Source organism: Fundulus heteroclitus, chromosome 13, assembly GCF_011125445.2.
Source record: "Fundulus heteroclitus isolate FHET01 chromosome 13, MU-UCD_Fhet_4.1, whole genome shotgun sequence".
NCBI classification, from domain to species: Eukaryota; Metazoa; Chordata; class Actinopteri; order Cyprinodontiformes; family Fundulidae; genus Fundulus; species Fundulus heteroclitus.
In genome coordinates this window covers 16831236-16856467 of record NC_046373.1, presented here as the reverse complement: position 1 = coordinate 16856467, position 25232 = coordinate 16831236, and the positions used below count along the sequence as shown (strand labels likewise).

Genomic DNA, 25232 nt, shown 5'->3' with positions numbered 1-25232 from the left:
TGCACTGATTCCCATATTGTACTTTATTTGGATAAAAACACACAGCAAACACCTTCTGGTGAAACAAGACTTACAGCTGAACCGTTTTGGGCATTTGGTTTGTCTACGTACATAGAAAGGTTAAAAACGACAACTTGACATTTCTTCTGTACTATAATAATCTTCAACCAAACACTTGGCGCCCACTGACAAAGCAAACACTCATTTAAATTGCAACATTCACGTCCCATAAGGTCATATCTGTGGAAATGGACTGAATATAGTGGCGTTATATCGTCTATAAAACAAAGCCAATGTTTCAATAAGTACTAGGATCCCAGAGGAAGCGACTGAGCACATCAGCTATATTTGTGCCGGTTTTCAACTACTGCTGCGGAAGTGCTCATGTAAATACGGCGGATCCGTTTAAGGGCTGCTTGGTGCACCATGTGCTTCAGAAAAGAAGAACAGCTGGACGATGCTACAGGAACGTTTCATCTATTGTGCTCAAGACGACTTCCAGCAGCAGGCAGGAACTATTTCACCACTCAGAAGGCACATACAGCTCAGAAAGGACCACATTTCTACACGTAGCTCAACACACGACATCCGCATAACACAGGAGACGGTCTGAACATAATTCTACAAGCTTTATGATGAAACGCTGCAACGTTAAATGTCCTTTATGTTATTCAGTCCTTTAAGACTGATGGTGGTGAGGGAGGGGGGGATCAGCAGAAACAGCATGACCGATCCTGAGGTTTGCCTCTGAGCATTACAAGGAGCATTTAATCCTCCAACAATCCCTGCAACTCCAAGAAAAAAAATAAAGTTTCCAACCTCAGCTGTTTGCGCAGGTGTGGAAAAAAAGGTCAAGAAAAGGAAAAACATATATATAAGGCACAACTTTAACAAAAATATGGTGAACAAAGACAAAGATGAACGTTAACGTCACCTGGATGGAGAAGGCTACAAAATGAAAAAGTCGAAATGTCAAGTGATACAGGTGGAAAAAAAAAAAAAAACGGCCTGACGCGACAGCACCTTAGTTGACAATTCTTGAGAAACTTAAAATAATCTCTTCATATCTGCATTTGGTCCTATGGGTTAAGGAGCACATAAAACTTTGTAACCCGCAAAACAGTCAATGGAGGATGTGCAAAGCTGTTTCTGTGATCTCTGAGGAGTGCCGGTGAGTTTCTGCACTCACTCTGCCGCCGCCATTCATTCACACACACATACACACACACACACACACACACACACACACCGTTAAACTCTGTAAACTGCTCATGTGCACCGTGTGTGTAAGACACCCTGCTGATGCTTTTCTGATTCTACGACGTGAGTAAAGAGGAGAGCGAGGAGCACGGCGGAGCTTCTTCGTCGTGTAACTCGAGTTTCCTTCATCTGCCCATTCATCCATCCTCTAGGCCGCGCCTCTCTCCTCGGGGTTCTCCCGTCACTGCATCATTCGATCTTCTCCGGGTCTATGTTGTCCAGATCGATATCAGGCGAGGCCACGCAGCAGAAGCACAGTTTCTGGGTGAACAGAGAGAGCTTATCTGCAGAGAGAGGAATGAAAAGAATGATGTTTATTTAAAAAAAAAAAAACAACAACAAAAGGCCCAGGACTCTCACATTTCCAACCGTTTAGCAGCAGTTGAAGGGGACAGCGTGTTCCTCGGGTATAAGCGCACGTACACACCGCTTCATTATTTAACGTATGCAGACTTTACGGCAGACTGGACTTTGAAACACTAATCTAAATCCCTTCTTAGCTCCCAACACTGTTCTGTTTGAAATACAGTCAAAATAAGCTACTTACTACAGAAAGTTATTCAGAGGAACACAATGAACACAAGACCAGTTACACAACACACAACCAAGTAGCTCTGATTCGTTTTGACATCAACCCTGTATAGAGCATTATTATTCTGATGCTAAACATAGCTAGCATAACATCAGCTGTGTATAAATTCGGCATCCATCTGTAATAATAATAATAATAATAATAATAAAAAATTCCTGTATTTTTCATATAAAGCCTACACCACATATTCTGCATGTTTATACACACTTATGCATTTATAACACAGCAGCAGAGGTCGACCGATATTTTGGGCCGATATTTTTTATTTTTTTTTCCTGTATCTGTAACAGCCGCCCCTGAAAAAACGGAACTAGAAATAAGTAACATTTTCTTAAAATGAGTGTATTTGTCCTTTATTTGAGCAGGTAAATAAGGTGATCTGCCAATGGAATAAGATTTTTGCACTTAAAAAAGGAACAACTCATCTCCATCTTACTTCAAGGGCAGTATGTCTAAATATCTTATTTTATGGGTCAAAATACTCATTCCATTGGCAGATAATCTTATTTACCTGCTCAAATCTAGAACAAAAGCACAAACTTTAAGAACATTTTACTTATTTTTAGATCCGTTTTTGCAGTGCGGTACGTGCATCCGGTCACCGATCCATCATCTAAAAACCAACGTCTGATCACCTGCTGGCGAGCTGACACCGGTGTGCATGTTTGTTCCCAAGGAGAATCATGTATGCACATGAAAACAAGTACCAATCACTACACGTACGGCATCTAACTTTACATAAAACGTGTTTTTTCTCCCCACTGAACTAAAGAAGCTCTCTTCCTGCCCTGACACGTTCATTAAATGCGAGCAAAGTGCCACCGCCATATAAGTTGCAATGCAGGTTTTATTCTGTGTGCCGTTCAAACTGTAGCTAAAGCTGTTAATATTAGCTGGTTTTAGTGGAAGTTTTGAGACTTGTGCGACATTTGTTATCATTGTGTCATTTTTACCACGTAAATGGAGGAAGAAACATCAATATTGGCAATATTGGTATCAGATAGACTGATGTCACAAATAATCGATATCGGCATTGGCCTTAAAAATACTGTATCGGTCGATCTCTACACAGTAGCTGTGTTTTATTCTTGTTGCTGCCTGAGTTTCTTTCATTTTTGGTTAGCTCTGTCTCTTTTCACAATTCCCCCTATGGTGGCTGTAGGAGGATTTTTTTTGTAGCAGCTTGTGTAATTCTTGTCTATATTTTCTCTCTTTCTTCTACTCTGTCCTGCACCAAATAAATGTTTTCTTCCATCATTTGGCAGGTAGCAGTGCTGGGGTTTAAAGCAAAAAGTGTCTTTAGATCATGAAATCAGCTGCTCGGTTGAAATATCAGTAGGATGTTTCAGCTTCAATGTAATTCTGAGCGCTGCAGGCGTTTCAACAGATCACATGTCGCTCTATGGGCTGAAGAGAAGATGTTTTACAGTTTGTAATATTAAATAAAATAGAAAATAAAATAAAAAGTGGCACATTTAATTGACAAATGTGAAAATATCTCTTAATGGTAAAACCTGTTAAGCCCAGAAGCTTTAAGAAGCAATTTCCGCTGGAAAATATACAAGTGAAATAAATCAAGACTAGCTCCACAATTATCTGGTCTAAATGCAACATTTTGGTACCAGTGTTAAGGGAAAACACAAAATAATACCTTTCCAGTGGAGCCACTATCACAACTGTTATGTTTGATTTATTTGTGATTAAACTAAGAAAGCCTAGTTTTTTTTTATTTTTTATTTAGCCACGCCTACATTTTTGTTTTCTAAATAAATATTGAACACCACCAAGAAAGTCCTTCTGAAAACCTTGGACATTCCTCAGATTGTATTTATTAACATCTCTACCATAACCACAGCATTCTTTTACTGAATTAGCTGAAGCATATTTGATCAACTGTGTCCGGAAGAGTTTGTAAAGCCAACAGTGAGGTTAAAAAATGTACGACTTTTATAACCTCTGTTATGCGTGTGAATTGTCTCGCCTGACAACGTTGGCAAAAGACGTGTGATGGGTTGTTGGAAAGGTACGACTCTAGTGTTCAAGGACACCGGACATGATGGGCGGAGCAAGAACATATGTGCAGCCTGTAGATTTTTTTTTTCCCCCGAAGAGTCTGCCAAGTTTGATAAACCTTTAAATGGCATCTTCTGTGTTTAAAATTCTTCAAAACCAATATTTGGAAAAAAAATATATATTTCAGCAACTAGTTTTAGAAACATTTAAGCCTCCTCCTATGAGGGATTTAGGAAAAAATAAATAAAACTATGACCATGTTTGAACATGGTCATAGTGCTATTGTTCATTTTCTGAAATAATTGGATGCGTCATTTATTTCAATGAAAGATAAATAGCCTCTACAACAGATAAGAGTATAAGCAGACGCCACTGAGAAAATGCACAGCAACGCGGGGTTTCTTACCGAGCATCTTTCCAAGGAAGGCTGGTCTGGATGTGGGAGGTAGATAGATACAGATGTAGTAGACCGGCGCTCCAGACAGAGCAACAGCGATTCCAACGAAGGAGTTGATGGTGTCACTGTAGAGGGGCACCACGACCAGGAAAATGCTGCAGATGCAGTAAACCACGGGGAAGAACAGAGATAGCTGCAGCGAAGAAAACAGAGGAACCATAGTAAGATAAGAAGCTGAAAAGAACTTCATGCAATCCTCCTTATGACTCTTAATTATTCAGCTACTGTAGTCAGCTTTGTATGAACAGATGATCAGTTTTAAGGCTACTATTTCACTTGAAGTTTTGCTTGTAGAAAATGTCCATGCAACTCCAATCCAAATCCTTGATGCTTTTACTGAACTGATAAAACTGGAATACATATATTTCCATCTCTTTGGAGGTGCAGGTCGCCATGCAGGGCGAGACTAAAGCGCCTGCACTGCAAAAACGGAACTAGAAATAAGTAGAATTTTCTTAAAATGAGTGTATTTGTCCTTGATTTGAGCAGGAAAATAAGATGATTTGCCAATGGAATAAGATTTTTGCACTTAAAATAGGAACAATTCATCTCAATCGTCTTATTTCAAGTGCAGGATGTCTAATCATCTTATTTTAGGGGTCAAAATACTCATTCCATTAGCAGATAATCTTATTTACCTGCTCAAATCAAGGATAAGTACACTAACTTTAATAGCATTTTACTTATTTTTAGATCCGTTTTTGCAGTGTGAGCATAAGAACTAAAGGATACCATAAGACTATAAACCATAAGACTACAGGACGGCGTTCCTACCTTTACAGGACGCGGCATTTCTGGAAATTTGACGCGAAGGTAGATCTGACTGGCTATCGACATGCCGATGAACAGCCAGTAGTTGAAACTGAAGTAGTTGATTAACCGGAAGACGTCAGGCACGGACAGGTAAATTAAGGCCATGCCGCCCTTAAAGAAGAGAACCACACGCGCGCATGAGCGAGGTCCAGACAGAAGCCAGTTACAGAGTTCTGCTCGAGAGCTGCTAAAATATTAAAACAAACCAACATTGAAAAGCAGGGCTGGAATCGGGGTGTAACGTTTAATGTGGATCATGCACAGGACGTTGGGTAGGTGGCCTTCCCTGGAGCCAACAAAAAACAACCTGCGGGAGGAGGGGGGGAGCAAACATGTTGGCAAGGGGTAAAAATAAATAAAAGCATTATTTATTGATGCAAACCGGAGAGGAACCTTAAAAACGGCTCGCATCATTTTCAGTTTCTGAACCAACCTAGAAGCAGCGATGATGGAGGAGTTGAGGCCTCCGTAGCAAGAAATGGCCACAGAAATGGGGATCAGCCATCGAGCCCAGCCCAGGACTTCATCTGCAAACGTCTGATAGGACGACAAACATTAATGCTCATTCCCAGATGTGATTCAGTCATAACTCTTAGGCCTGAACCAGAATTATTATGGTTAAATACCTAAAACTGATGACTACTTAGGCATGAAGTCAGACCAAGCTGTCATTGGCTGAAAACAGGATCAATTAATAGTTGTTAGTCTGGTTCTAAGTTCTAATGTCTAAGTAATGTGACATGGATTGCCTTTCAGGAATCCCTTCATTCTCTCTCAGTTCAACGGAGCCAGATTATAGCTTGATGATCTCACTGAGTAAACCATCATACTGGATGTGGCAATCCAAATTATAAAATGGCCCCGACAACCGTCTTCAGGAACAATTGTTCCTCCAGCTGTGCGCTAATGGGATCATGAAGCCCCCCCAGTTCCTGCGCGGAGCACTAACGTCTTTAGCTAAATGCGGCCGCCGCAGTCTCCACCCCTCCGAAGTCAGAAGCGTGTGCCAGTGCTCGCCTGCCAGACTGGAAATGAGGGCAGAGTCGGAGTCAGGAAGCGAGGATCATAACCTGATGTTTCTAAGGTGCTTAACAGATAATTAACAGATAAATGGAGATACAGTGCCATTTATACCCTGTTGACCTTTTCACGTCTCGTCACGTTGCAGCCGAGCAATATTTGACCCGGGTACGGTGACAAAGCAGCACCAAGTAGTGCATAATTGTGTAGTGGTTTTAGAAGAAGATTCGGTAAGCAAAAATCTTTACAAAAGAATTCTAATAAGTGCGGCACTTGTTTAGACGCCCTTAAATAAAATCCAGGGCAGCTAATTACCCGATCTAACCTGTTTGTAAAGTATTATTGGTATGAACACGACTGCTCTGAGAAGGACTGAGTTTATACAGCGCTTCTCTAGTCAGACCGACCAAGAGGCACTCGCTAACGCGCTGATCTGTAGGCAAACTTAGGGTTCAGTGCCTTGCTCAAGGGACATATCGACATGTGACGGAGGGAAGTTGGACTCAAAACCCACAACCTTCTGATTAGGCCTCAGAGGTTTGGAAAACGATAGATAGGTCTCGCCCTCCACAAATCTGGCTTTAACGGCAGACCGGCAAGACGAAAGACCTCGCCAAGAGGAAGCCGTCACCTGGAAGAAGAGGCCCGCTCAGGAGCCGTCCACACGGAGACGAACTCCATAACATTTCATCTAAGGTTAAGAAAACATGTGCGTCACTGACAAGGGTGTAAGTAGGTATGCCGGGCCCATTGGTGGCGCTGTGACATGGCCACAGAAACATGCAAAAAATGAATCAATAAATTAATTTGTGAAGTAAACGCAGCAGCATGGCGGGGGATCAGACTAATATTTTCACATGTTCAACATAACCTTTATGTGGGTTAGCGGGGGAAACGCCGTGTAAAAAAAGACTCTGAGGACCCTTTTAGCAGCCATAAGAAAGCCAACATCTGCCTTGGCATGAACGCAACACAGCACGGTGCCATGTTTGCTGTTGTTTGTGAGAGCAAGGCGCAAGCGGGTTACAGAGAGAGGTGGAGCCACGATGTCGGCGTTTCAGAAAAGATGCGGCTTGCATGTACACACAGAAACACGAAACCAGCGTTTTGAAATTGATGCGCTCTGGGATCTGCAGCTGCAAATACAGCAACACACTGCAAAAACGGAACTAAAAATAAGTAATATTTTCTTAAAATGAGTGTATCTGTCCTTGATTTGAGCAGGTAAATAAGGTAATCTGCCAATGGAGTGAGTATTTTTACCCCTAAAATAAGATAATTAGATATAATGCACTTGAAATAAGATAATGGAGATGAGCTGTTCCTATTTTATATGCAAAAATCTTATTCCATTGGCTGTTCATCTTATTTAGCTGCTCAAATCAAGGAGAGATACACTCATTTTAAGAAAATATTACTTATTTTTAGTTCTGTTTTTGCAGTGCAAGTGGTTCTGTGAAGTGTTGACTCCGGAGGGACTGAATACAATTTCACATTTTAGTTTTTTCTATGTATAATTGTTCTGCTACACAATCATCCAGCACTTTGTTTTGATTGATTCACTAAATAAAACACAAAGATGCAATAAAAAAATGGCTGTGTGTAGTGAAGAGCCGTAGCCAGCAGGTTTTTTTAGAATAAAATAGATTATTATAACACCACACAGCTTTTTTTTGCTTTTAATGTTGAAGACGGCACAAACACTCACCACAGCAACCGCGTCACTGTAGAGCACCGTGTCTGCATCCATGACCACGTAGTAAGCTACGTTAGTTAAAATGTAGATTATTGTGACAATGGGCATGGAAATGGCTATGGACAAAGGCAGATTCCTACAAAAAGGGAAATAAAGGGGAAAAAATGGCTTAACGGCTTTTAGTGTAGATCTGTTAGTTTTAAAAAGCGTATGATGCCACGTGAGCGGTCATGTAAAGGAAATGGAGGAGAACACAGGAGAACAGGAGACGGTACCTCTCTGGGTTCTTGATCTCCTCTGTGATGAAGTTGAGCGTGTCCCAGCCAGAGTAGGAGTAGAGGGCTGAATAAAGCGCCAAGGCCATGTCACCTGGGTTCAGCTTGGAGCCTTTGAACGAGTCCTCAAAGTTCTGGTCGAACCCTGTTCCAAAACAGTCGTTTACACCGTCACCAGTCATGTATCCAAATAAATCAGCTCCAGACTAGATGTTTACTGCTTGCACTCGTTTTTCTCTGACTTCTTGATTTAGGTTGACACATTTTCCCCAGCTCCTTGACCACCACAATTTTAGTTTTCAAAGCGACAATTCTCCATTTTAAAATCACACTGACATAACATTTCTATACTTTTAGAACCGCATTTCTGATTAATCAGTTTGGATATAGAGACAACCTGAAAGCCCGATTCTCTTAAGTGAGGATGAAATGATAACCTTTACCAAGATTAACACATCACCAACATAACCCCTCATTTGATATTTAAAACAATCAGATTTGTATTTTTCAGATCAGACCTTTATTAGCTCCACATTCTTACGCAATCTAGTTAACAAGGAGCTAAACTGGATTTGATGAGCTACAGGTCGAGTTAAACTGGTTGGCATAAAGTTTCAAACTTTTCTTCAGGCTTGTGGTTAGGGCTACTAGTTGTCCTAATAAAATATTTATTTATTAACAGTTTTTTTTTTATTAATCTAAAAAGAAATACTCTAAGTAAATTAACATACCTCAATAAAAAAAAAGTGGTGAAATTAAAACAAACTATTACACAATTTAAATGCACTGTAAACAAAAATCTACAGTCCATTTGCAGCGCTTTGACTGGTGCTTGTTTAGACATTTGTTATCCGTTTTGACCACAAATCAGACCGTATTCTATTAAATAACTAAGAGAAGGGCACAGCTGTACGAATTGTTTTCCAACATTTCCGATGACGTTTATGGTCTGAATCACACAGCTGAAGTATTACTTTGAACAAAATATATTTGCTTCATAAAATTGTGCTATGATTTCCCCAAAAAAAAATGTACGGCAGTCCGGATCCATTAAGTGCTGTACAGTTGATAAAACTCCTGAACACTAATCTCAGGCGAATTGGGTCCAAAACATAGTTTAGATTTAGAATAGAACATTTCCTATTATGCAGGAGAAAGTGAGCACCAGAGGCATTACCTGCACTACAGTTTAGACTAACTTATAAGCAGAAAAGTAATCTAATTTGCTAACATCTAAACCATGAATACCTTATATACACACACACACACACAAAGAACAAAAACCCACGTTTAAGCCGTTTGGCTCCACCTCTTTACAGGCTAATCAGTAACGACAAACAGCATTCCAAGTTGCATTCCTGAACCAAACTACAGTCCTCCACTTAGGAGCTTTAACAGCAAACGGCAGCCATGTGTGTGTGTGTGTGTGTGTGTGTGTGTGTGTGTGTGTGTGTGTGTGTGTGTGTGTGTCAACAGGACAGTACCTTGAGCCAGCTTCACCAAGCCAGCAATGATGATGACGATGAGAGCGAGAACCTTCGCTACAGTAGAGATGACCTGCAGAATTGCTCCCCATTTTACCTTCATGCAGTTCACCGCAGTCAGCAAACCTGACGGGCAGGAAAAACAGGGACAAATCCACAGGTGAAGCGTAATAAAACCATAGAAGTGTAGAGGCTGAGATCTTTTTAGTTATTTTTTTAAATCAATTTTAAAATCAGAGTGTTTTATTTGTCACCGTGGCAAATTTTCTATTTGGCCACTTCGGTTCACATTATACATAATGAAGGTAAAAACTGATAAAAAAAAAAAAACAGGCAATGGACAAGGGTTACAGGTTTTGTGTGTGCAGTAGAGTCACAGATAGCGGATAGCAGATATATATATATATATATATATATATATATAGATATATATATATATATATATATATATATATATATATATATATATATATATATATATATATATATATATATATATATATATATATATATATATATATTTTATTTTTTATTTTTTTTTTTGCACCACGTCTAGAGACGCCTCTGTCACTTTTGATCTGTCACCATAACATGCCAAGTTGTTTAAATAAAACCGACAGGTTTAAAAGGACCATCAAGTGTGTTTGCATTGCCTTTGTTCATTAAGTTCCCTAATTAACCATTACAAGGCCTCAACTGCTGTCTCTGCAAAGGAGAGCTCCAAAGAGGGACCAGGAATACATCACCTGTGCGGCTATAAACACACAAATCTTTATCATTTCAAAGAGGAGCCAGGATTAAGGCGTTACGTTGAGATAATGACGGCTCTAAAACTCAAGCTTCTTAACCACCTCTATGCAACATGAAATGTTCAAACTTTAAACCAATGAGGCTAAATTGGGCTCATAAAGTGTGTTTGAAATCATTTTAGTTGAAATTGAAAAAAAGAAATATGAAAATAATCTGAAAATTATTTTTAGACTGAAAAAGAAAAGAAAAAAAGATTCAAAATGGAAGAGTAATGTTTGAAACTGAAAAAAATATCTGAGCCGCAAAAAGCCTTGAATCTGAGAAGTAGTTTCTAAACTGCTGGCCCCTCAGTATGGGTGCGTGACTTGAAACGGGGTTTTGGAATGAAGACTGACAGCTTAGGCGCCTGGAGGAAGTATACCCAGGTGTTGCCTTCAGGAACCGTGGGAATTAGAAAAGTTAATCAATCTGTCACTATCATAATTTCTCAGATGAGATTTGTGTGGTGTGCCGACACAAGCAGCTTAGATCAGTGAAGCATGTTGTTATGTTTCCATAACCAATCACATGAACATAGAATATTGATGTTTTCAAGACATTTTTAGTTCCCAGTTTCAAAATTATTTTTCAAATACTTTTTTCAGTTTTAAAATTCTTTTTTAGTTAAAAAAAATATTTTTCTCGAAAAAACTCTGTGGCCCCAATTTAGCTCGATATAACCAATATACTGCAGAAAACAGTTCGTAAGAGGACATTTCCCCTTCCCCTAGCATGTGAAACATATTTGCATAGAGCTCAGTGTTTGAGGGACTGTGAACGTCACAAACTCAAAGATTTTAAGATAAAAGTTGTAAGATCCACCTAAAATGACGAATGACAAAAACTAAATTCTCTATAATCATACATACATACATACATATAAAAAAAACACAGACTTTAGGAATACTGAAATGTTTCAGATAAAAGAAACGTTAATATTAGGAAAAGAACAGCACAGCAGAGTTAAAACTAAATGCAGTTTTCAAAACAAAAAGAAGGTTTTTATGTATTAGGAGGTAAAAATATGATCCATACCAACATAGCCATATATAAAGGAGGTAAAAATATGATCCATACCAACATAGCCATATATAAAGGAAGTAAAAGCTCTCTAAACCTACTAAGTGGTTGTGTTGCCACATAGGGACCGCCATCAAGGGTGGATAACAGTGTTTTGCATGGCTGTGGAGGGATTTTGGCCTACCTTTCTGCGTTGAATTGTCTTATTTGGCCACTTCAGTGGGTTTTTGAGCACATACGGTGTTTTTAATGTCATCCCACAACATCCCGACTGGATTTCAGTGTGGACTTTGGACAGGGTCATTACATCTAAGTGAACTCACTGGTGTGCTTTACGCAACTGGCTGCAGCATAACGAGTTTAAGGCCCCAAAATCATCGACCAGTTTTCTGACGGAGAGCCAAATTCATGGTTCCATCAATTATGGTAAGTTGTCCTGGTCCTTCAGCTGTAAAGCAGACCCAGATCATAACATCAACCACCATATGAGTGTTTCATTATCATTATAAATCCTTTTAATTTCTGATGGAAACACAGGTTTTCAAAAGTTCCCATTTTTTCTCAACACTCCTCGGAATATCGGTGGAAACGTAAAATTTAGGGGTACACAGACACGATATTTGGGCCGATATTGACACAAGTGTTGTTCTAATGGTCAATAATCCATATTTACCAATATTATACACTACCAGTCAATAGTTTGGACACACCTTTGTCATTCAATGGCTTTTCTTTATTCTATTACTTTCTACATTGTGGACACAAACTGAAGACATCAAAATGATGCGTCCAAAAATTATGAAATATCTCAAAACATCTTTTATTTTAAGTCTTCAAAAAAGCCCCCCCCTTTGTTTAGTTTACGTTTTTTGCAAACTCTTGGCATTCTGCGCTGCATCACCACCAGACGCAACAAATACCACATGGCTAGACACCTTCCTGGCAAGAAGATGGAAATAGATATTGGTTATTAAGAAATCTGTGAGGAGGCAACACGTTTTCAAGGCACTGAATGCAAAAAAAAAAAAAAAAAAAAAAAGCTGCAGATTTGTTTCTTATTCGCTTTGTCGCCAATATAATTACAAAAAACCATAGAAACATAAAAGTTGTTAAACTGCAAATAATTATTTCCTTTAAGTGCTTCAATATCTCCTTTCTGTTTGTACTATAGTTACCAAAAGGTCGCCATTGTTATGTGTAAACCTGTCTGCTAAACAAACATCTTACTTAAAAAGGTGCGTAGCCACGTTATTTGACCTTTTTAAAAATGTATACGTCAGTAGTTCTCTCTGGTTGCATACTAAGTTTTTATGAAAGATTATCACATGCTGGCGTATTGGTTGTTATTTAGGTGTTTTATGCTTTGTTTTTGTTCAATTTGTTAGTAAAGTTAAGAAAAAATTCCAAGAGGGAAAAGACTGGAATGTTGCTGGGAATACAGTATGAGTCATTGCAGAGGTTCAGGCATTATTTAATTTTGATTTATTAATTAAGCTAACCACCATTATGATAGTTCTGCGGTACTGTCACTAGATGGCGCCACGTCTGTTTACGTCTGCTAATAGCGCCCAGCGCTGGGGCTATTTTTAATCAACAAAAGGGACCGTTATCAGGATGGATGCTTGGTGTATATAACTTTATTTTACCATGATCAAACATTTTTTTTTTGGTCTTTTATTTCTAAGCATATAATGTGGCTATATACCTTTAAGCTCACGAGTGTTTCTGTGAGCACACAATAGATGAAAGAAATCCTTTAACATGCCTAGAAGAAGAAGAGACTTACATATGATGGCGGCTGCAAAGAGGCGGACGGCGTGGTAGGGGGCGGCACAGGTGGGGTAGAAGGGCTGCACCATGTAGGTGGAGAAGGTCAGGGCTATCACTGCCTGACAGGCTGGCTCTACTATCATCAGGGACGTCCACAGCCTACAGTTGAGATGAACAGGCCGTTAGACTGGTGGCACCTGGATTTCTAGCTTCACCATGCTTTTAAACTTTGTCTAATTCGTTTAAACACGTGTTTACTTCTGTCAACATTGATAATACTAGCTTACAGCTTATTTAAACCCCAGAAATATAGTTTCCCAGAAAATAGGATCACACAAGACCAATTTATAACAACGCAATGGAGAAATGTTATGAGCTGCACTATTATTTCACAGCTGTCCTAGTCACTGACACCCTCCACAGGGAGGGCAAGCCGCAAAATGCTGTATATTCATAGAAAGTTGAGTGGAAGAAAAAACTGTAACAGAAAAGAGAGAACAAGTCTTGTTCCCTTGGGCTAAGGAGAAAAATGACTAGCCTGCTGTTTTTTTTTTTTGTCTCTTTTCAGACGGACACTTTGCATTATATTAGGAAATGAATCCCAGAATCTGGGGAAAGGTGAAGAGACACAGAATCCAAGTTGCTAGAGGTTCAGAGTTGCGTCTCCACACTCTGCGATGATGCTGGTCCACTGAGTTTTTATGGAGACCAAAGTCTGCCAGGAAGTTTTAGAGCATTTCAGGCTTCCCTCAATGAACTCATGAAAAAGGAGCTCCGACCAAGTACACGGACATACCGTTTAGTAGACTGACTTTCCTGTATTTAAATAAACTCTTTATTGGTCTTTTGTGATATTCTTAGCATCTAAAAACTGAATTGATCACTTTTCGTGAGCTTTAAGCCACGATCACCAAAATGAACAGGAATAAAAACACCTGGAGTTCCCCAGTTGGACCTAAACTCATGTTTTGACAATACTCTGGGTAATGGAGATGTTCATGCATTCAATTAATTAAGAAGAAAGGAAACCTCTGCAGCTTTCAGGCGCTTCCACATACCGAATAAAAGCCAGGAAGCCTCCGAACGCTTCCAGTATGTAGGCGTAAGAAGCCCCCGATTTGCGGATGGTGGTGCCGAGCTCGGCGTAGCACAGCGCTCCGAACACAGAAAATATCCCCCCGATGGCCCACACCACCAGAGACAAGCCGAAAGAGCCCGTATACATGAGGACTCCCTGCGGGGACGACAGAGGTGCGGATATGCACACGCGTGTTTGCACAGACAACAAATACGGTAACAAGATTCATTTACGTTCATCAAATATTGACGCAGGAGGGCAGGAGTCTTACCTTCGGAGAGACAAAGATTCCAGAGCCAATCATGTTTCCCACGATGAGGCAGACCCCGTGGAGGAGGGAGATCTCCTGCTTCAGCCTAACCCCACTGCCCACAGACATCGTGTCCCCTTCCACAACCATTCTTACCAATTTACAGCTTTAGCCCTCAAAATAGGGAAAGGTTAATAGGACGGATTAAGAATAGAAGAAATGTATTCAGGGAGAAAATAAAAAAAAGAACATCGGTTTGGTCTTAACCAAAAGACAAGCGGAGGGGAGGGGAGTTTTACAGGGAGCTCGGGATCAAACGCATCTCAAGCTGCCGGGGAATCAAAGGTGTAGGTCTCTGGCTGGATACCCTGCAAGACACAACCAGAGAAAAAAAAAAAAAGTTACGTCGACGTTTTCTTTGCAAATTCTAAAACTCTTGTTTTCGAAAACGACTCAAAGTCTTTTCAGTCCAATATCACTTAAGACTGATCGCTTAAACACTCTGCCATTAGCCCGCTTCATTTCCCACTGCACACAGACCCCCTCCTAACATGAACTAATGAGTTTGGCCAGCTGTTTAACTTCAGATTATGTCACGCTGCAGAGACACGGTACTCAATTCTCCTTTAACTCACATTTACGCCTTTGCTCATATTCTACGTAAAACCGAGAAAAAAAACAGAGAATTCAATACGTTTGCAAACGGCTTCAATAGCTCTAATAATTTATAATGTTGCTAAACTGTGTCCAGCGTAGGGCTGAACGATTTTGAAAAATAATCTAATTGCGATTTATTTTCTTAATATTGCGAATTTACGCAGTTTTTTCCCCCCAGTTTAATTTATCATGTGTTTTGAAATATATACAAACAACGAATCCATTTGTTTCCCTGTCGTGCGGAGTAGTTGCTAAAACACCCACAGCGTCTAAACCTGGAGCAGTAATTTTTGAGTTCTGCCTACGATATATTTCAACCAAAATGGCAATTTTGACTTTTCTCTGCATTAACCACAAGCAACAAAAATGCCCTCTAAATAAAGATTTTTGTAAACAAGAACTATTTAAAAAAAATATTTTTTTTGTTTCTCTTGATCAGAATTCAAGAGAACAGCTTTTAATTTAATTGGACATCGATCCTTGTTGAACATAAAGTGCAAATTCCAACCAACAAGCAAGTCTATGTATTAAACTGATTGACCTGTACTTAATGCTATGTATGTTTATGCAAACTCTAAAACAAGTAATAAAATTAGATTATCTCACTGCTGCAACCGTCTTCCCTTCCATGTGGAGGCAAACCCACTTTAAACATTTTACCGACACCTAAAGGACGTGTCTAATTCCCTAATTGTTACATAGCCAAAAATTGCAGACCTCTGCGATTTGGAAATTGCGTTTTTTAAGATCGCGATTATATTGAAAATGCGATTATTGTTCAGCCCTAGTCCAGTGAGGGGGGAAAAAAAAACTGTAAAAAGTGATTTCTGCTGTCTTTACTGTTCCACCAATTGTCCAGTCAGCGTGCAGCAAGGAGGCATCTGGGGGAAATCGATGCATGCTTCTGCACCAATGCTGCTGATGACAGCAAGGGAGGATTTTTAGACCACCAAGGACTCTGCAGCTTTCCCGACTTGACTTCCACTGAACACCAGCTGAAGTGAACGAGCGACATTAGCGGCCGCACACCAGCCTAACCCGACAACAGGCAGCAACGCAGGCCGCTAACACCAGGGGGTGTTTTAGCCGTGACCCGGCAGCGACATGGGTGGCTCGACTGGCTGGGTTACTTCCTCAAGCATGTCATGGCGCTCTGCAGAAGCCAGCTAACGAACCATTCATCTGATTCAGGTGTGACGGAGCCGGAAAACAACCTGAAGACCAGGTGTCTGCAACAGACCGAATCCATCTGTGCGGAGGACAGAGTCACGCGTCACGCTTTCAGGGAGGGGAGGCATGGAAGCGACGCAAACTGTTTCACAACGCAACTGCCTCCTTACATGATCACAGAGGCCTTCTGATACAACCAGGCTAGCAGCTATGGAGAAAATACATGGCCTGAGCAGAGATAATACCATATTGATTCAGATTTTGTATTTCTTTTATTTGTAAAAGCTGATAACAAAGTAGAGCTTTCCAAGATGCTCAACGTTGCTCATTTAAATGCAGGAGGAAAGCTGCACTACTTTATAGGAGTTTTCATACTACTTTATTCATACTTTTACAAGTGTGTTTTCTGAAATATTATGGCTTTATTCTTATAATCACCCCCTCAAAACAAAAAAATAAAAAAAATGGTAACACTATTTGAAGGAGTGTACATAAGACTGACATTACACCGTCATAAACATGACATAACACCTGTTATGAACATAAATGACTCATTATGAATGTTTAGGACTGTTGTCATTAATTGTCATTCGGTAAATTATGACACTATTAAAGCAAAGTTGACATTGTTTAAAATGTCTTTGTTATGACAAGCCCTTAACAAAACCCCAAGTCAAGCCCTTAATTTAACCTAATCTTAAATCAAGCCCTTAATTTAACCTAATCCCAAATCAAACCCTTAATTTAACCTAATCTTAAATCAAGCCCTTAATTTAACCTAATCCCAAATCAAACCCTTAATTTAACCTAATCTTAAATCAAGCCCTTAATTTAACCTAATCCCAAATCAAGCCCTAGATTTAACCTAATCCCAAATCAAGCCCTAAACTTAACCTTGTCTTTGCTAATGTCAAGTTGTCATAACAAAGACATTTTAAACAATGTCAACTTTTATATTTACTCATTATATCGCAATATTAATAAAAAAAAAAATTGCAATTAGATTATTTTCCAAAATCATTCAGCCCTATCGCATATGGGCAAAAAGATCGGATCCGGGTCGCATTTCCCTGCAGTTTGTTCACTTGTTGCTTAAAGTACCCCACCCAGTAACAGATACAGAGGTGACGGGTTATTCACTTCACCCGTGAATGGCTTCGGTAAAGGTACTGACAACTCTGTGGTTGACAGACGGCCTGAAAGTAGTTCTTCAAAAGCAAAAAATTATTTCTATATTTACCACAAACAGTGTCCGGTATTATTCACGGGCAATTTGATAAGTTTGCTTTTACCTCTTTTGCAATCATGATAAAAATAAGAAGAAAAGAAAAAAAAAACACGTGCAGCCAGCAGTCTCTGACAGACAGCCACCGTGTGTCCCTTATTACATCAATAAAATTATGCAAGCATCTGTTTGGCATCCCAAGGCGAGTCTGGCTCCTGCAGCTAATGGATCCCTGTTGACGTCTCTGGAGGAAACAATTAAACTCTGCCCAACATGAGGAACATGCGTCCTTCTGATGCAGTTAGCAAACGTTCACCTACTCAGAACAGCACACAGGGATCTAGCTATGCTGTAGATTTAAAGCAAAAACCAAGATGCAGAGTTTAATCTAAACAAAGAAAAAAAAAAAAAAAAGCGATTAACATTTTTTGGGGGAAATGTAATCCTTGTGGGTCCACTGGTTTTGTGCTCTACCTGTGTCCTTGGGACACACACACACTACCACAAAAAAAGTTATTTTAAATAAAGAAGTATTGTATGGAGGGCTGAAAGGGACAAAAATAAATAAATATATCATGAAGTAAAGGGTTTTATCACGGGAAAATGCGGACAAAACTTCAGTAACTGTCAGGATGCAGCTTATTGGCTGCATGCTGAGCCTCTCTCCCTCTCTCTTGTTCCTGCGCAGCCTGATCAGTTTCACCTGGCAGGCTGCAATTAACCCACAACTGCTTCCACCTGTTCCCACCGCTTTATCAGACTCACCTCTTTCTGTTCCCGTCGCCGGTCCATAGCGTTCACTCCCGCTCAGTCCCTGCCAGTTTTTCTTGTCAGCTCCGTTCGTACCCGTCAGCCTGAAGACTCCGTTCACCTGGTCATGTTACAGTCAGCCCATAGACTTTCCGACAGTTTTGTTTCCTCCAGTATTCAGCTCAGACGTTCAGACCTCCACCGCTCGGCTCAGACGTTCAGACCTCCACCGCTCGGCTCGGACGTTCAGCCCTCCACTGCACGGCTCGGACGTCCTGTGCTCCACTACTCGGCTCTGAGGTTCTGCTCGCCTCTGCTCAGCTCTGATGCTCTGCTCGCCACTGCTCGGCTCTGACGTTCTGCTCGCCTCTGCTCGGCTCTGATGATCTGCTCGGCTCTGCTCGGCTCTGATGCTCTGCTCGGCTCCGATGCTCTGCTCGCCTCTGCTCGGCTCTGATGATCTGCTCGCCACTGCTCGACTCTGACGTTCTGCTCGCCTCTGCTCGGCTCTGATGCTCGGCTCCGATGCTCTGCTCGGCTCTGACGTTCTGCTCGCCACTGCTCTGCTCGGCTCTGATGCTCTGCGCTCCACGGCTCTGCTCAAATGTCCTGCTCTCCAGTGCTCGGCTCCAGAGTTCCTCCCGGTCAGTCTCTCCACACTCCTCGTGCCAGCCAGCTTCTACACCCTTCACCTCCGTCCGTTGAAAGACTCTGGTCTCATCCTCCATCTTCCAAACTATTCAATAAAACTCACTCATAAGAACTGACTCTGTGTGTGCGTGCTGTGTCCGGGTTCATCCCAGAAAAATATATCATAACAGTAACGTGCTGCAATTTATTTACCACACACTCTGGGCGAGCAACTCCAGCCTTTATACCCCCAGTTTTAGCTAAAATAGGTGGAATAAGTTAGTTGGTGTTAGTCAGTGGGCGGAGCTGATGTTGATCCTGTCCGAAGTCAGTGTGGCAGCTTCCTCCACACCGGAGGAAGCTGCTCTCTCATGAACTTCAATATTTCAGACCAAATTAGGTATATAAAGGCTGCAGTTGCTGACCCAGTTTGCAGTAAATAAATTGCAACACATCATTGAAGTTATTTCCATACTTTCCAGCGAAAATATTGGTCTCTTAGCATAGGAGGAAATCCCGGGGTCCTCCACAATCTTGGAAAATAAAATTATGAGAAAAACCTGTATAATTAAATAATATAAAAATAAAATAAAAAGATAAAAGAAATAGTCATTCACCTTGGAAAAAAATAAAGGGTGCCTTTTTAGCTTCCTTCTGTCATTGTTGGTACAATGGATCAGTCCAATGTAGAGGGCAGAACGACGACAGCGGGACAAGTCCGCTTATTATAAGACACCTGGAGATTTTTTTTTCTAAACTTGCTTGAAAATTTCATTAGCTGAGTCTCTCTGGGCTTATTTTTGAACATGAAGTCGCTTATTTGGGCTTGGATTTTCATCCAGACAGAACCCCTATTTTTTCAGGTTGTCGCATCGCACCATGTGACAGGCTAAATTATCTGCCAACCACGCCCTCCCCCAGTCCCTGTGTGTATAAATATCATACTAAATACTAGAGCTGGGAAATATATATATATAAAAAAAGCTTATGGATAAAATAGAAATCATATTGATCGATACAGATGATTATCAACAAATTCAAAACATATATTTTAAGTGCAGCCCTGGCCATTTTATGCTGTTGCTTATAAACCTATTTTCAGATAAAGAACAACAAACACTGAATTCACACTCAACCTTTTATTCAACCAATTTTTTACCAAAAGGGAAAGTTTAAAAAAAAAAACTCTTTGAAGGGGGTGGAGCTTGGTTCCTAGGTCTGTGTTTGTGATTGGTTGGGAGGATGTAATGACTAATATTAATCTACATGGCTAGAAAGCAAAGGGAGGAAAACTGTTGACCTTTTTAATGACTCTTTTCTTCTATCATCGATATACGTCTATCGATCAATATATATTGTCATTGAATTATCGTCCAGCCCTACTAAATACATACATTTGTACTGATTAGAAGCAGCCTCTGCGTTACAGCGTGGGTTGCTTATTGGGCTTGTTTTCTTTCGCAAGATCTGGCAACACTGGAATCAGGAAAAAAGGCAGCAGTGACCGCCTGGGGGAGAGGAGCTACCCGTTTCTGTCAAGCAACAATAACTGATCTACTTAAAATAAAAAAAGACTTTTCACACATTTTCTTTACACTTCTCAACAGAATAAAACAGTAACATTTGGAATCAGACTGCATGTTGTTCGCCATTAAAGCCGCTGGCTAAATTTCAGGAGGGAGGGGGGAGCAATGCGAGAGACTTGGAGGGATCTGTGACTGAATAGAGAGACCGAGAGAAACAACAGCAGGCAGAGAAAGAGAGAGCTAAAAACGTAAAAGCAAAACCTGTCAAAACTAACTTGGACTTTGGCTGAATAACTTGATCAGATATTTCCTAGTTCTGATTCAGATGTAAATAATTAACCTCTTTTGACCTACAGTTTTTCTTGTGGTCAATTCTAATAATTAATGTCACTATTAGTATGATTAGTAAATCCATTTTTGCCATGGTTGTCAGTTATTCTGTGTACCATTTACAGCACTGATAAGATCACATCTGTGCATTTTACAACATCGCATTTCACAGAAACGTTTGTCCCCCCAAAACTTGAAAGTGAATGTTTGCCCCAGCCTGAGAATCATAGCAAACTTGGAAGAAGTTGTCTCTAGGAGTCGCCTTAACTCTGCCCACTGAGTTTGAAGGGTAAAGGTGACAGTTTAAACTATTTCATAAGACTGCTGCACAGCAGCCATGAAATACAGTAAAAAAAAAAAGTATATTTATGTGCATTTATTTAAAAAATACCATTATTATTTATTTCAGAATTTGAACAGTATATTTTGTTGTTTAACGGCATATTACTTAATTGCCCATTTCATAATTTAATGGTAAATTTAATAATTTATCAATGCATTTATTTATATTGTGGTAAATTTACTTTTATGTATTTCATGAGATATTTCTTTAATTTTGTATCTTTTAAATCTCCACACGTTTAACCCCTTTAATACACACTTTAGTAATTTAAGTCTTTTTTTTTTACCCCCCAGAAAAAAAGAAGACCCAGACATCCCATATGTGGAACATGGAAACTGCAGGAGTCATCTCAGGTTGGCTGGATACATTTTTACTTTTTATGCCAAGTTGTCTAAACGTTAATTATAATATCATAGACATGCAGTTTAAGTGAACAATGTGTTAAAGTAGTGGTAAAAACAATGAAAAATTTTGAATTTTGAAGAGATTCCAACACAAGCGAATGAGAATACTAGTGAGGTTTTTTGAGTTGGAGTAATTAAATAAATAAGTACATTTTTAATTTACCCCAAACATTTAATCTTTAATCTGAAATAGTCATTCCATACACCAAGCTGTTAATCTCATACAAAAGAAAGTTATTTTAAACAATAAAGACCGGAAGGCGGAAATAGTTCGCTGGTAACCTTTTCGCGTAAATGCCAGAGCAGTCACATTTCAGAGCTGCACGTTATGCTTTTAAAAGCGTATTTATATTTCAATTAGCTTCAAAACCGGGGGTAACACCGGGCCCCATCCTGAGACAGTGAGGTGGGGCGGTGAAAGCCCTGGACAGCGTGTCTCCATGCTGCTGCTGCTGAAGCAGCCGATGAGACCGGGACGCGCCACGCGCATCACATACTCGTGCTGTTCCGTCGCCACGCTAAAATGATCTCATGTCGATGGTTAGCAGCCAGACCGGTTTCACACTACCGCTGGCCTGATGTGGAGGCAAAAAATGGGGGAGGGGGGCATTTTCCCCAGCACCAACTTTAACTATCCACCGAACTTGTCTCTAAATCTAAACACTAACAATAAACCCAGTTTGCGGAAGCTTTCCGGTTAGCACCGAGCTAACCAGCCAAGCAGCTGCTGGTGATGATGTGTGATGTAGTGGTTGCATCATTCTACATTCTGCTGGGTTCTGGTTCCTAAATCCAGTAAAAGGCCCCGGTTGATGGATGAATCCCCGAATAAAAGTACAACAGATGTTCGGTTACCTCGCTACGTGCCCATGCGCTCCTCGCCGACGGAATCAAGTCGCCCATGTGCGGCGCCAGGCAAACTTTAGCTTTGGTCCACATCTGCTCAGGCAGCAGCCGCCTCAAGACGACCGATGTGACTCCCAGGGAGAGAGGGAGGGGGTCTTTAAATAATGGAAACACACAAATTTAAGATGGAGTTCAGAATAAATGTAGAGCGCTTTGGATCCTTGCTTCCATCGCTTCGCGGGTGCTGAGCCGAGTAGACATGTGTGCATCTGGACTCAACCCGGGTATTTGGAAGCCCATTACTGCCACTTGAAAAAAAATGAAATACTAATTGCACACGGTATGTTATAATTATGAGATACAAAGTCATTATTTTGAGTTTACAAATTCAAAAATACGATTTTAGAAAGTCAAAATTGGTATTTTGAATTTGATCATTGTGACTTTTAACTCTTATAACTTTGCTGTTGCTAATCTTCTGTTAAAAAAAAAACATTCATATTTGAGTCTAATTGAAATATAAACATGATTTTAAGAGCATAATGTGCGGCTGTGAAATTTATACTTGTATGAATATTGTAATCAGTATTTATACATAGAATAAATACACATATATAAAATACAAATTCTGACCTGCCTCGTACATATATATAAAACTATCTGATATTTAAGACCTTATATGTGTTTTAATAATGACTTTAAAACTTATAAGTAGTCTTTTAAAGTAGTTAAAAAACTTTGGTACTCCCATAGTTGTTTGAAAACTCACAACTATGACATTGAAATTGAGATACTTGTGATTATTTGAAAGTCCTAATTATGCATGGAAAGCGGAGAGAAATGCTGTCGCCGCTTCCGCTTTTCCACGCCCCAGGATGTGATGTCAAACGCCCCTTACTGCCCAAATATGGGCAGTAATGTCAGCCCCCATACACAGTGATTTAGACGACAATTTATGTTTTTATTTTCTTATTGATTAAAGATAAGTTAATTAAATAACCACAAACGTATTAGTTTTAGTTATAGCTAATGATACCCTGATTTTTCCTTGTTGACCGGACTTCCCCTTTAAAGTGTAAAAACTTATAATTTTGTGAATCAAAATCATAACTTAAAAATGTATGAACTGGAACCTCAAAATTATTACTTAGTCTAAAGGACTAAGTGATGCTTTAGACTTCATACCTCTGACAAATTTCTGACTTTAAAAGTTACAATCATGACTATAAACCCAATAATTATGACTCAATGTCAAAAATGTGACCTTAAAACTTTTTTTAATATAACAATTATAATTTTCAAACTCATTGGGAGTTTGAAAATCATTATTTAGACTTTAAATTCCAAATGAAAATTATAAATTTGTATTTTAGGATGGCACTAATGGGCTTCCATACTTATATATTTAAACCTATCAGAGAACAGACTAAAGCATTACTTTCTTTCTCTCTTTTTCACACTTAAGTCTTTTTCACACTTAAGTCAATTAGGCAAACAAGATCAATTCATCTTCTACAATTTAGTAAAAAAGGGTAAAAAACAATACGTTTTTCCCCTTTTTTTCTAATTGATACCTCTCTAGATGGAGCCACGTAAACCTATAAAAAATAAAAAATAAAATTTCAAGCTCAATATCTGAAGAGACCGATAAGCCTGTTTTCATTTCTGTTTGTGTGACTTTGAATAACCAAACCTCTGCTTTACATTAATATCTGAAACAGTCGCAATTCAGACGAGGACCTAATTATTTGGCCCCTAACATTGAGTTGTTTTGCTATTTCACTCCTGGGTCTTTCAACTTTGTTGCCAAACTCAGCCAGAAACCTCTCTCTGGTCAATCAGTAGCTGCATACAAGGTCTCTGACCGTATAAGCAGTAACGTAAAAACGTTTTTATCAATGCAAACACTTGCTTTTTTTAGATAAGCATTTCGACATATGGCTCACTCTCAGTAATGCATAACAAAGACAGATGCAGCTTCAACAGCATGAAGGTCAAGTGCGTCATAACCTGCCCTCTGCTCATGACAGCTTACAGACTACAAGTTATTTCAATTTAAATAAAGTTTGCCATCTATTGGTGGATTTCTGTAGCTTTAAGGTCTTGTAATTTGCTGCCACCTTGTGGCATTTTTATATAATTATTTCAACCACCAAGTAGATTGTTTGGCACCTTTTTTTTTACATGACCAATATTGTAATTAATCAATTAATTAATTAATCAATGAATTAAGTAATCAATTAATTTGACTGGGCTAAGCTACTGCTTGACCTGTTGAAGATTGATCAAAGGACCTTAAAATTATTACATCAGAATTTTGAGTCGATAATGAGTAAGTAAATAAGTAAGAATGTTTTAAAAGGCACATAATCGTTTCTGAGAAGCCTGTTTTTTAATCAACCGGATGCACAGCGTGTGTTGTGCATCTGCTCATCGCTCACAAAGGAGGAAACACCCATGGAGTCGTCGGCCACTGGCTCAGGACCCAGCTCTGAAATACAGGAGGGCAGCCAGGGCTGCAGCTGGGAGCAGGCAGTGTGGCAGAATGCATTTCAGGCACCTAAACGCGCGTCACCGGCCCACAGTGAAGTCAATTTATAAACAGATACTTCCTCTCGGTATTTTCAAAATAAAAGCCGATAAATAAATGCCTGCGCCTAAGTGCGTTTGAGGATTGTGGGAAATAGCACTTTGCTCAATGTAGCGCAGCTTAGTTACACATCAACAGAAAACTCGTGTTGTGTTTGATTTTTGTCAGCCGCCCCCTCCACCCAGTTGCTTTACATACGTTGTTGTTTTTGTCAATTAATTTAGTAAATTCATAATAAATATTC

At 39.7% G+C, this 25232-nt stretch overlaps 1 protein-coding gene across 2 annotated transcripts; it reads right to left on the bottom strand.

Annotated features, from left to right (window-relative positions):
• Positions 1–22687, bottom strand: si:dkeyp-120h9.1 (uncharacterized protein LOC566469 homolog). 2 transcript variants are annotated; one of them, XM_036145226.1, is made up of 13 exons: positions 22408–22687; positions 14817–14885; positions 14539–14691; positions 14248–14423; positions 13206–13348; positions 9611–9736; positions 8127–8271; positions 7864–7987; positions 5569–5672; positions 5346–5442; positions 5097–5246; positions 4272–4455; positions 1–1544 (listed from the first exon to the last, which is right to left on the bottom strand). In XM_036145226.1, exons 3-13 carry the CDS (start codon positions 14665–14667, stop codon positions 1450–1452), a joined length of 1473 nt encoding a protein of 490 aa, XP_036001119.1. In that variant the 5' UTR covers positions 14668–14691; positions 14817–14885; positions 22408–22687; the 3' UTR covers positions 1–1449. The 2 variants fall into 2 exon arrangements, with proteins under 2 accessions (XP_036001119.1, XP_036001118.1); XM_036145225.1 differs by having other exon boundaries at positions 14539–14885.
• Positions 22688–25232: the final 2545 nt, after the last annotated feature.